This window comes from Furipterus horrens, unplaced genomic scaffold (assembly GCF_987537825.1).
Source record: "Furipterus horrens unplaced genomic scaffold, mFurHor1.1.pri manual_scaffold_12, whole genome shotgun sequence".
Lineage (NCBI taxonomy): Eukaryota > Metazoa > Chordata > Mammalia > Chiroptera > Furipteridae > Furipterus > Furipterus horrens.
This window is the reverse complement of record NW_028327182.1, coordinates 23,468,504-23,482,481: the sequence shown is the minus strand read 5'-3', so window position 1 is coordinate 23,482,481 and position 13,978 is coordinate 23,468,504. Positions and strand designations below refer to the sequence as shown.

Here is a 13,978-nt window from a genome sequence, read left to right as displayed (position 1 = left end):
TTTAGATTCAATTGTTATTATATATACTTTTTGCCATTTTATTGTTCATAGTTTTGATATTCTTTTCTTAAATAAGTCCCTTTAACATTTCCTATAATAATGGTTTGGTGATGAAGAACTCCTTTAGTTTTTACTAGTCTGGGGAGCTCTTTATCTGTGCTTGATTCTAAATGATAGCTTTGCTGGGTACAGCAATCTTGGATGTAGGTCCCTACTTTTCATGACTTTGAATATGTCCCTTCTAGCCTGCAAAGTTTCTTTGAGAAATCAGCTGACAGTCTTATGGGAACTCCTTTGTGGGTAATTATCTGCTTTTCTCTTGCTGCTTTTAAGATTCTCTCTTTATATTTAACCTTTGACATTTTAGTTATAATGTGTCTTGGAGTGGGCCTCTTTGCATCCACCTTGTTTGGGACTCTGTGCTTCCTGGAGTTGCATGTCCATTTCCTTCACGAAATTAGGAGAGTTTTTTTCATTGCCTTTTCATATAGATTTCCAACTTCTTGCTCTTGCTTTTCTCTTTCTGGCATGCCTATGATGCAAATGTTGTACCTCTTAAAGTTGTCCCAGAGGCCCCTTATATTATCCTCATTTTTTTGGATTACTTTTTCTTCTTCTTATTCTGATTGGTTGTTTTTTGCTTCCTTATGTTCTAAATCCTTGATTTGATTCTTGCCTTCATTCACTCTACTATTGTTTCCCTGTAAATCTTCCTTTATTTTAATTAGTGTATCCTTCATTTCTGACTGGATCTTTTTTAAGCTGTTGAGGTCCTCACTAAGTTCCCTGAGCATCCCTATAACCAGCGTTTTAAACTTTGTATCTGATAAGATTGCTTATCTCCATTTCATTTAGCTCTTTTTCTGGAGTTTTGATCTGTTCTTTTATTTGGGCCATATTTCTTTGTCTCCTCATTTTGACAGCCTCCCTGTGTTTGTTTGTATGTATTAGGTATAACTGCCTTGACTCCATGTTTTTGTAGTGTGGCCTAATGTAGTAGGTGTCCCACAGGGTCCAGTGGCACAGCCTCCCCTATCACCCAACCTGGGTACTCAAGGTGCACACTTTGTGTGGGCTGAGTACACCCTCCTCTTGTAGTTGAGCCTTGGTTGCTGTTGGCAGATCAATGGTAGGGATTTATCCAGGCCAGTCAAATTGCAAGGACTGGCTGTGACCAGTGACCACCAACCTCCACCCTCCGTGGAGGAACAGTTGTGCAGGCGCAGGGTGGTGGTGCTCCTATGTGATCTGTTGCCGTTCACTGGGTACACTGGCCCTGGGGTTACCCAGGTGGTGCAGACCAAGATCAGCCCTCACCTGTGTGTTTCCTGGGACCACTCAGCCTGAGCTATAAAGCAATCAGAGATGCCTGCTACTTGTGCTGGGCTTGGAGATTCCCAGGTGAAGCCAAGCTGTGAACCTAGGCTGGCTGCTGCTAGTGCCGAATTTGGGGTTCATTGAGGCCAGCTGTTGCTTGTTTGAGAGGGTTTAGGAAGTTGGGCATCATGAGCAAAGACAAGCCATTCATATGGAAAATTATCTTGGGTGGGCCTGCAAGCTGGGTGGGAGGAGTCTCTAGGGATCTCCAAGGCAGGTAAAACAGTGTTAGCCAGGTTAATGGAGTCTCAGATATGGCACCAGCTTGCCAGTTCTGTGGCTCATTCTGGATAGATGTGGGTTTTTTTAATTCTGTAGTTGTAAGACTTCCCAACTTCTGATGATTCTGAGTAATGGTTGTTTTATATTTTAGTTGTAATTATGATGTGGTTGTGTGAAGAGGTCCTTCATGTCTGCCTATGCTGCCATCTTGACTGGAGTCTTGACATAACTTTTAACTTACAAAAGTGAAGTTGACTGGCACTTCGTATAACCTAAACTCCTGAACTTTAAGACAACTCAAACTTAAGTTCATTCATTCAAAGAATGTTTACTGAACACCTAACATGGCCCAGTGTTCTAAGCACTGCTTATATATAAGTAAACAAAACTGACAGATATCTTATCACCCATGCAGCATGTACTTTAAACTAGTAAATGTTGTTAAGGAAGTCCAGAATCATACACTAAGTAAGTGTGACATCCAGATTTGTTGATCTGGAAAAATAAACAAAGGAGACAATGGTATAATTGGGATTTCAGATCCAGAAAAATGTAAAAAAAAAAACTTCTGGAAGACATAGTAAATGAAGCTAATATACTTCCATCTGGTAAAAGCTTGGGCAACCACCATCATAACTCAAAGTTCTCAATTGCGGCTTCAGGAGATATTTACATAGCCCATTTTATTGGTTTTGATGATCTTAATAAATACTCAATTTTGCTAAATATAAACAACTTAATTTTATTCTTCTACTATCTCTTCAAACTTATTTAGTGGTGGTAAGAGACAATTTTTTTTTTCACAGGCAACATCATAATACTTCAGGTCACTATTTGGAAATATAATGTTGTACAGTACGGTATTCCCTCACTTATCGCAGGTATTACGTTCTAGACACCTCCCCCCACCACGATGTAGGAACCTTACATTTTTCTACACTCTTAAACCTACGTAACTTGAACAACATACATATACAATTCTGCAAAATCCCACAATATAGTGAAAAATCTGTGAAAAATAATTAAATATAATATTTTTAAAAATCCCGTGATACAGTGAGGCTGCGACAAGGGAACCACGATATAGAGAGGGACTACTGTAACTTTATGCAGTAAAATGCAGTTTTGATTCAAATGATTAATCCCTGTGTAATAATAAATACTAGCATCTTAATGAAAAGGTAAAACATTTTTCTTTACCACACTCACAGAGGGGTGAGTACAGAGAGGAAAGCAAGAGAAAAAGTTAAGTTCTGACTTAGCCAGTGCTGCCATTAATTGGCATTGCTCACTCTATGCATGGCTGATATTTAAAGCTAACTTTTTATCTAGTGAAGGCATGGTGCATGTTCTCAGAGGCTATCACCTGGTGAATCCAACTTGTGTCTAAGTTCCTCTGTCCCCTGAATTTCCTGCACAGTTGTAACTGAATGGTTGTTTCAGGTGGATTTGGGAGCAAGACTATTTAATGATGGTGTTGTATGTTCCCATCAGAACACATAATGTCTGCTTCATTGCATTTCACGATGCCAGCCACCACTGATGACCATGGGCTACACTCACTATTTCATTAGGACTTACAATTTGGTGATATTCTTAATATACTATCGTTTACTCATTTATTTGTTAAAAGATTTATATGAACAGAAATTTCCCTAGAAAATTAGTTGTTTATCCTGAGGTACAGTCTATATGGGAAATGATTGCCCCAGCCCCCATATTTAAAACTTTATCCTTTAAAAGTATCAATTCCCTAGAATTGTGGACAATGAGTCTATTATTCAGTATTGTTACAAGCTCAAGGATTTAACGACATGAGATTGTTTGAATATAGTGATGTATCCTTACAGGTGGCTGTGTTTTAATACTTTCTTTTCCTTGCTAGTGGACTTTTTTTTTTTATATTTTATATCAATACTCAAGCATTAAAAGAACATACTTAAATGTTTCTTAAAAATCCAAGTAAAATTATATAATATCTATTTTTGTGAAAGAAACATTTATGTTTAAAAGTAATGCATACATCTAGAGTTATTTATGGCTTCCAAAAAATAAACTATTCTGTACCTAAGAACAAACACGAGGCACATGACATTGCTCTAATATTTTAATCTACTTTAGAAATCAGGTCAGATACACTGGTTCTAGTTTTCATAATTATTAAACATTTAACATTTCATGGATGTAAAGTCCTATTTAGTAAGAGAAATTTAAGGACTTGCTTTGAAGAAAATTATCAGAGAATGGAAAATTTATTCTTTGTGTTTTTTTCAAGGTTTAAGTCTTTAAATGAGACTGTCATAAAGTCTGTTTCTCTCACACACATGTTAGCATCACACACACACATACACACACACAGACCAGGTCAGCAGAGAAAATTAACGAATTTGTCACATTTTCTATTTTTAGAAAACCCAATAATGCAGTGTAAAAATAGTTTATTCAATAATGTAGAATAATTTTAATGTTGCTAAATTCCTCAAAAAAAAAAAACCTCTACATTATCCCTCAAGAAAAATAAAGTCTGAAAATAATGCATTTACAAATCTGTTTTTTATACTACTGCACTGCAAAACATTCCAATAAGGAAAATACAACACCTTCATTAGGTAAAAAGGGCTGAAACAGAAGAAGGAAGGGAAAGGGAGAGAAAACGGGATAGGAAGTTCTTATTATACAATTTTAAGAGCTTGACATATATTCTTTATAAGAATCTAGAACTTATTTTAAACACATGATGGTAAATATTTTGAGAGAAAATATAACTAGTAATGAGATGAAGTTAATATGAGTGTATAAAGCCTTTTAATTATTTTATACGTACTAAATTATTAAGACAGCCTGATGAGGTAGTAATTGTATCAATCCCACTGCTTAGAGATGAAAAGAAAAACAAAGGTATTAAATTAACTTGTTTAAGATCACATGACCAGGAGGTAGTAGAGCAAGAATATAAACCTAAGAAATCTTCCTCCAGAATGTGTGTTTCAAACCCCAATAGTAATTATGCCTTTCCCTTTTTCAACTTTTTTTCAGCAAGAACCTTTTTTCCCAAAAGTCTTTATGATATCATTGTGAATTTATTAAATAAAAACTGAGAAAAATATTGATTCATCCAGGGGGATTCGGGGGTTACTTGATGAATTATACCCAAAGAGAATCAATTAGTAGAACATTTTAGCCTATTAGGAATTCTCTAATGACAAGGAGAATTGATCTCTTGATTTATACTGTTTATTTTCCTCAGTGATTTAAGGCAATACAAGTAATACATTCTTTACAATTTGGAAATGATACAAAGAAGGTATAAATAGATAATATGATAGTTTAGAGTGTTAACATTCAGAAGTATCTAAAGAACCCAAATCAATGATCTAGAAAAAACAATATGGATAAATAAAAATTCTTAATACAAGTAAAAGATGAAGAATTGGCTAGAATTTTCGGTGATGAAGGCATGAAATTTACTGAGTCACAAATTCAAATAGCAAATGGTTTTATGAATTATGATTTCATTTATCAGTTATTGTTCAAATTGAGGTTCATGTCAGTACTGGTTTCTCTTTACTGGCCAGTTCACTTCTAGGATTTATAGAATATTATATGGGAAGGGTTGGGGAGGAAGTGAGTATTTTTGCTTTTAATGGTCAACCAAATAGCTTGAAGAGAAATGGTCATAAAAAAATAGAATATTTGGTCTGGAGGAAAGAAACACTACATATGACTTATATAATTAGATGGTTAGAACACAGAAAACATTAAACATTTTCCTTCCAAGAAAATACAATAAAATTGAGTTAGAAACTATGGAGGTGAAAATTTTTATTTGATTAAGGAATAGCTTCCTCATCCTTAAATTTGCTAAAGATATAACAGTTCTACTACAAAAGCTTGTATATATAAAAATGAGTAGGAAGGATGCATGAATTATTTATCCACCCTGGGGGAGGCAGGTAGCTGGATTATATAGCATCTAATATCCCAAGTCTATGTCTCTTCAGGTTCTATGAATATTAAGTAGTATAGATGGATGGGTCTCACTGATACATAACAGACTAATACAGAGTTTATAATAATTTAATATATTCTTAAAGACAGTGCTACTTGCTGTTTAAGTTAGAATTATTATTTTCTAAACAGTATATGCTCATTTCCTCATTAGAGTTATCTTACTGAAACATTTCCAATAGTCTAAGACAATCGACCAGAGAAAGTCTAATTTAATACTTTGGTAAACTACATCATGAAAATTGACATTTAAAGCAAATAACAATGTTATAGGGGCACTGTCTTCACCTATGTAATTTTATTTTGCTCAATGCTTTTAATTTCTTTTTTTTATTTAATGCCAAATCCTATGGCTCAATAGTGTTTGAGAGTTGAGTTTAAGCTGCCACAACCTAAGACTCACATGGGTTTGAGTTCCTCAGAGCTCTAATGCAAGAATCAGAAATTATTTTCTGTAAAGAATCAACTAGTAAATATTTTATTAAACTCTGCTTTTATATGGGGAAGAAGCCATAAAAAATAGGCAAATTAGTGTGGCTGAGTTCCAAAAATTTTTATTTATGCACGCTAAAATTTGAATGTCATATAATTTTGATGTGAAATGACATATCATTTTCTTCTTTTAAATTTTCCCCCTACCATTAAAAAATGTAATACAATTCTTACTCATGCCCCATACAAAAATTGGCAGCAGGGTGGACTTCTCTCAAAGATGGCAGCTTTTGAACCCTGCACCAAAGCTTGTACTGGTATGTCCATTTTAGTAAACACATTTATGAGAAAAACCATTAGAGCTCCTTTATATCATATAAACAGGTAATGCAAATAATATTTCAAAATATGTAACTCTGAGAGCTATGTTTTTCCTTCTGTTCTGTCCTACAAGTTCTTATTGCCATTCTCACTTAAGTTGACTCTTAATTTTAATTCTTGTCATTACTCAAAAATTGTAAATGGCATATTTCAGCACATGAAAGATCCTTCGAGTTTATATTTTCCTTTCACATGCTATTTCTCCTATTAGTTTAACATCCTTTTGGAAGTGGGTAAGTCTTCTTTGATATTTAACATTTCACTTCTATTCAGCCTTCATATTTCAAATATTTTCAGGCAAAGTAAAGTAGCAAGTACTATTCTAATTACCCAGGTGGGCCCTCTAGTTTTTAATGTAACCTGGGAGTCAATCATTTTCTTTTTAGAAAATAAAAACTTCCCCCAAATTAAGTTAAACTAATATATATTATGTGACTTTACTAAATATTGCTAATGTTATCAATTTTATAATATATAACTTTAGACAGGTTGATTTATTAACTTGAATTCTCTAATATTTGGAATTTAAAAAACGTATTTCCCACCCTTATTCTCTGAAGAGAATTGTTCACAATTTTTCTTCAGTTTAAAACATTATGCTAAGTGAAATAAGCCAGTCAAAGAAAAGTATCATATGATTTCACTCATATGTGGAATCTAATTAACAAACTGAACTGACAAGCAAAATACAGACAGACTCATAGACAGAGAGCAGGATGACAGCTCTGGGGTTGGCAGGAGGATTGGTTGGGGGGAGGGATACAGCACACAAGAAAAAAAGAGAAAAAAACTCATGGAAAGAGAGAACAGTGTGGTGATTGCCGGGCTGGTGATGTGTGTGGTTGGAGGTGGAAGAGGGTATACCGGGTATAAATGGTAAAGGAAAAAAATATAATGAAATGAAATGAAATGTAGAAATATTTACTAAAAAATATTAGAATTGAATCATGCATTCCTTGAAATGTGTTTGCTTTTAAAATATTTACCTGCCACCTTTAAATTTGAAATTATATAGATGAAGACCAGCCTCAAAGGTAAAGTACAGATAGGCCTCTCATAACTTCCACAATGGCCAACTGAACTTCACTTTCATGCTGGTAATTTTAACTATCAGCTTTACTTTCTCTAATAATTCTCAATCACAGCCATTGTTTTCCTATTTAGCTACTATGACCATTTACACCACTAAAACATTCAATCTATCTGTAGTTGTTACTGAAAATATTTGCCCCAAGAGACTAGGAAGGGGGCCATCACTATAACTTCAGGGATGTTGGCACACATTTCAAAACACACTGTCTTATTCAGTTTTTGCACATTTCCTACATTTCTCCATATCTCTCTCCACTCCATTCTTAACCTTCATTTAAGAAACCACAGGAATGTTTACTTTCCAATAATCTAGATTGTTTACTAAAGACACCTTCCAGAGGAAACCCAGCTGCTTCCTTCGAAGACTTTAAAAGTAAGTTTCACTATTTAAGTGTTATGTTGACATTAGGTAGAGCCCAAATTAAATAAAATTAAATAAATCAAGCCTCCTACTGTACTGGAGGCTTTTGGATCCAAGAGTATATAAGCCACCCTCTCATGTCCAAATTATCTATAGGTCATAACTATGTCACCCATTTTGATTTTAAACTGATAAAATCTGCTCTTCCATCATATTTTTATTTTACCTATGAATCTAAATATTATCTAAGCAAAATGTTACCAGAGAATTTCTTAGTTTTGAATGGGAAAATTGCATAATTAGTATTATAGAAACAATTCTCTATAGTAATTATTACTAATTATTTTTAAAATGAGAATATTCACATCCTATAACTAATACTACATTTTAAAAAAAATTTTTTAAGTACCCATCAAGTATAATGATGGGAACACCTAGGTCTGTTCCTTTAGCCAAAATCTTTCTTTAGGTAATGTCAATGAATGAGGTGATAAGAATGTTGAATTCTCAGTAATAACTATGACCAAAAATGATCATAAATGAAATTATACAGTGATACCCAGATTAATAAATCATCTGGTAACTAAGGAACCCTCTAAGAGTTACTCAGAATGAAGTAGAATTTTCAGAAGTTCTTTTTCCATTTTTTAGCTTAGGATAATGTAGCATTATCATTAGCGTTCTCTCAGGTCAAGATTTTAAAGAAGTTGATCTAGGCCTTTTGTGATATCTTCTGTTATTTTTCCTCTGGTTGGGGTATTTTAGAAAATAATATAAAGAATAAGTACACATCTTTGTTTATAGAGCCATTCTTTTATTTAAAAAAAAAGGCTACTTGCATGTTATTCAATATTCTATATAAGTAGTAATAGGGCCTTTAAAAATATATATATATAATACCTGTATCCGTAATAAATAGTATCATGCCCTGTGACAATCACTAGCATCTCCATAAATTTGCATTTTCCAGAATGTCAAACACTTGAAATCATACAGGATGTCGCCATTTCAGACTGACTTCTTTAACTTAGAAATATACATTTACCTTGTCTTGGCTCGATGGCTCATTTTGTTAAAATTCTGAATAATAGTGCAATTCATGGTATCAAGAATTTAGCTAAACTATTCCATAGCATTGCTGCCTATGCATTTATTTTATTTGGCCAAGTGGCCTGCAGAGACCTTAAACTAACACTAACCCCTTCATGCTCATACATGGCCTAGAGAGCATCACAGAGTCACAAGCAAACGTAAGTCTGTGATATGATTTTTCCAGCAGCCCTTGTGATCAACAGTCTCCTCATAGATCAGAGCCTGTGGGGCTTCCCAAACCCCTGTTATTCATTTGAACCGACCAATCCAACCTTAACCTGGGAACCCAAAGTACTCCATCACAGACCCTAAGGGCATTTGCCCAGGTCCTGCCTTGCTCTCTCCATCTGCTCTCTGCCTTGGCCCCTCCATGTGGCCCCTCCAGGCATGCCAGGGGCTTCCTCCATCACTTGTGAGTAATAAACTTCCTTATTTAAATTTCTACACTCTGTTGTTAAACTGTGGCGCACCATCAGGCACCCTGTGTTTCACTTAACAAATGTTTAAAAAATATAACACATTTTATCTATTCATCTATTAAAGGGCATCTTTTTAAACTTAATTTTTATTAAATTTATTACAGTGACATTAGTTAATAAGATTATATAGGTTTCAAGGGTACAAGTCTATGATATATCATCTACATGTTGCATTGTGTGTTCGCCACCCAAAGTCAACTCTCCTTCCATCTGAAGGACATCTTGGTAGCTACTGAGTTTTGGCAATAATGAAAAAAGCTGCTACAAATATCCATATGCCAGGTTTTGTGTAGAGCTATGTTTTCAACTAATTTGGGGAAACACTAAGGAGGTGAGTATATATGCAATCATATAGTAAGAGTACATTTAGTTTCATAAGAAACAACATAACTGTCTTCCAAAAGGGTTGTACCATTTCGCATCCCTACCAGCAATGAATTGGAATTGTAACAGAGCTTTTTATGTAAAACATGTGTTTTAGAGGCCTCAATAAATTCAAGTGCATTATATTTAGGGGAAAAAAAGAGGAAATGATTATGTCAAATGAAGATAATAAATGCATTGAGGTAGCTTTTAGTTTAAAAATTAATATTTTCTGACAATGGATTTAAAATGCTTTTAAATATACATTATAAAATAACATAAATAAAAATTATATATATATATATGCACACATTTAAGAGAGAGAGAGATAATGTATATACACACGTATCTAATGTTTGTATAACAATAATGTTATCTTCCAATTACAGTGTGATTTTATTTATTTTTTATTTTCATTTTCATTATCTTGTTTAGTTTCTACACTTACACTGTTTTATCCACAAAATCAGAAAGATTGAGTTACATGCCCAAAGCAACACAGCTAGTAAGTGGCAGAACCATAATTGAACACTTCTCATCCTCTGAAAACCAATCAGGTACTATTTTCCATACTTTAAGATTCATAACACCACATACACACACACACATGCATGCATGAATGTATGGTCACACACATCCATACATATATGCACACACAAAATTTTAAATGTATCCTTTAACTGTCTATGGGTATCTCTCTTAATAGATACAATAAAGAACTTGAAATTAGCCTAGTCTGCCTAAATATTGCACCCTTGGTTCTAATTACTACTAGTAATTTTTCTCATAATTTACTGTCATTTCAACTTTTGTATTTAGAATTATTTGTGGAATAAGAAAAATAGATTGCGAGATGATGGCTTAAGATAATATTTTTGTGTAAGTCTGAACAAACCTGTGAGAAAAAATTACCTTAATAACAGATGTCTCAACTCTGGATGGGGGACTCTGAACTTGTGCTGCTGCTGCCATATTTGCAATGGTGCTGAGATGGTTCATCTGGCTCATCGCCATGGTGACAGATGCTGGAGGTAGGCTGACAGGAATTAGAGGGTGGGGCATCATCATAAAAGGAAGTTCCAGTCCTATAAAAAAATACACATGTATCATCATTGCTCTGGTCAAGTAAAACTATGAAACATGGTATATTCCATTTATTAAAATGGTTAAGAACATACATCACTGAAAATTGAGCCATTCAAAGATGTCCTAATGAGGATAGTCAAACAAGAAATATTTGTCCTCTTTGTATGCAACAATTCCCAATCACCACACAGGGAAATTAGGCTTACACCTAACTAGTTTGGTGCCATGCTTTATCAAATCTCGACTCTTCGTGTGTTTAATACAAATGATCAATTGTTTGCTATATTATTCTTCTGATCATCCTAATTCTTGTTTAAAATACTAGGGTTTTCTTTAGCTTATCACCATTAGTTATCTAATGTAGTAGGTCTTTATTATGTCCTATAATTAGATATTTTCTTTTTCTCTGCAACTACCGTTTTTAGTGCTAAAAATGCTGTCATACCATTTAGCAGGAGGCAGCTCTGCTGAAGCTGCTGGAGAGGATGACTAAGAGGAAGACTACGCACGCACTCCAGGCATGCAGGGGTGGGTAACAGAGGCCTGAGGTCCCTAGGGTGGGGAAGAGTACAGTGTTTCCTTATCCCAAGAACCATCACTGCTGCCTGTGGGGAATGAATATAAATTATTGGGATACAATATTATTCCAAATCTTCTAGTGACTAGCTCAAAATGAGGTTTTTAAAAGCATATTACTTTTGGAGATTGGCTAAGTAATTTCTTGGGAAATAAGCTGAAGTAAGTAAATTTCCCCTAAACCCTATTTTCTTTTTGTTTTTCTATTTCTTAGAGAGGTTCTCAAATATTTGAAAAATAACATTTCTACAGCAGTTAGCCTATTTGCAGAATCAAACCCTGTTTGACTAACCATCTTAACATAAAACGGGCTCTATTTACATACCTGGAAAATTAATTACTTCCTTGAAATGAAATACACTGATACTTATAGAATGCAAACGTATCCTTGTATTAAACAGTATCCTAGTCACCATTCAGAGTTAACATTCCTCATGTAATTCCACAGCAAATTCTGAACATGGAACTATTATATGCCCAACCTGGTTAGACATCATGGAGAGAACCCAAAAGATCACTTTACAAAAGAAAATAATGTCAAAGCAATAAATTAAGTGTGTGTGAATCAATAAATACATCATTTGTTTTCAACTACAGAGAAACTGACTGTGGTAATATTAGTGCCAAAATTAAAACCATACATTCAAGGGTGTGCATTTCAATATTGGTGGCCATGTCATTTCAATTCTGATGTCCCAAATTAAATTATTTTAACACTAATTTACTGCTTAACTGAATCTGTCGAATATATGAACTAACCACTTAAAAATGTCCGTAATATCCCTGTCAGCTTATGAGATTTCCTTTCTTAAGAAAGAAACCACATTTTTATATAATATGCTTAGAAACAGCAAAGTTGGTAAAACTCCAATTTCAATGCTTTAGCTCTATTAACAACCTCATTGTAAAATCTCTACGACATAGTTTTTAATGAAGAGCATTTAGTTACTGCCATGATTTTTTTTCATTTACTTCATGAAGACAGTTAAGGTTCAATATAAATTCAAACTCATTAGCTCAATACTGTCTGGATCTTAGAGTAAATTGTTCAGAAGTGGATAATGAAAACTCAATTCAAATTCTTCAGCAATCAAACAAAGCAATTTTATTAAACAATGAAAAGGATCAATTAAAACTGATATCTTTATTATTTTATTAAAAAACATGACAGCTTTTAGCATAAAAAAGTATATAGCTTCATACAGAAATGACTAACATAAAAAATTCTTCCAGCTTGCTCCTATACTGTGATATAAATGTTCACTTTCATATTCACAAAGTTATATACCTTATTTCTTTAGTCATGAATTTTTGACACATATCAAGATCCTAGTGAAAAATCATTTTAAAAATCACCACATTATACTGTCCTTACTGAAATATATGCAAAAACTGAGCCATAATCACATACTATTTGGATATAGAAATAACACTTTGGAATAAATGTTATTTAAATATAAGAACTGCATTGGAAATGCATAAATAATAATTTTCTCTTTATGTTACCTTTCATTTAAAATATTTAGCAATATAAGGATTAAAATTCCATAATAGATTACTTATTTGAGAATAATTAACTAATATATAGAGCAGAAAACAATATTCATTATTTTGGATTCAATTTAATTTTTGTTTTTAACTAATATCTATTTGTATTTTCTGTTCACTTGATCTGATTTCTTCCTTTACTTGAATCACTATTGCCAGTTAATATATGGAAAAATTCACTTTTCCAAAATATGTTTCATTTTCACTCATACCAATAAAGAAGCAATATAATTCTATTTATTCACATTATCAAGGTGTAAAATATTAAGCTAGAATTCTGATTAAATCATCCCGGGAAATAGATTGTAGACAAAATACCTTTTCACACCTATTTTGCGACACAAGATATCAGGCCCTAGTGTAACGGTAAATATCAATCATCTATATTTGAATTTTCCATAATAAGTTTATAACACTAGATTGAATTTTCCCACTACCTAAATTCTCCTAGTATCTCTACCAATCATCACTTATTAAACAGTCATTCTGTTAGCTCATTTGGGTAACAAATAGAGCAGACAATTAAGAAACTAAGAGCGATGAAAAATATACAATATTTAACCAAGTCAGCGGCAATTTCTGCATCATTTTTAACACCCTTCACTTCTATTAACATGAATAAATAAGAATTAAAAGTAGACCACTTCCGAAGAAGACATGCCCATAGTTATTAAATGTATAATTTCAAATGCATTGGTTTAAGCCAATATATTTAGCAATATAAGCCAGTATATATGTATTATGACTACATACAAACATACAGACATATATACCTTTAAGTTTAAAGTTTACTTTAACAATCACATGAAAACTTGCAATAGACAAAAGATTCAACATAAAAGAAAAGTTTCAATATTTGGTAAGGGGAGTTAGAGAGAAACAGAAAGTAACTAATTCATTTCTCATCTTTGATTCTTGTACAATCATGCTGTTTTTTTAACTTTATAGTGGAATAAAAAAG

The 13,978-nt window shown here is 33.3% G+C and overlaps 1 protein-coding gene across 1 annotated transcript in view; it reads right to left on the bottom strand.

The window, feature by feature from the left end:
- The window catches only part of DACH1 (dachshund family transcription factor 1), a 412,459-nt gene that overhangs the window by 116,322 nt on the left and 282,159 nt on the right, over positions 1-13,978 (bottom strand). Inside the window, exon 4 of the mRNA XM_090258266.1 lies at positions 10,720-10,892. Coding sequence (XP_090114392.1) covers positions 10,720-10,892 — 173 coding nt within the window. The remainder of the gene's footprint in view (positions 1-10,719; positions 10,893-13,978) is intronic.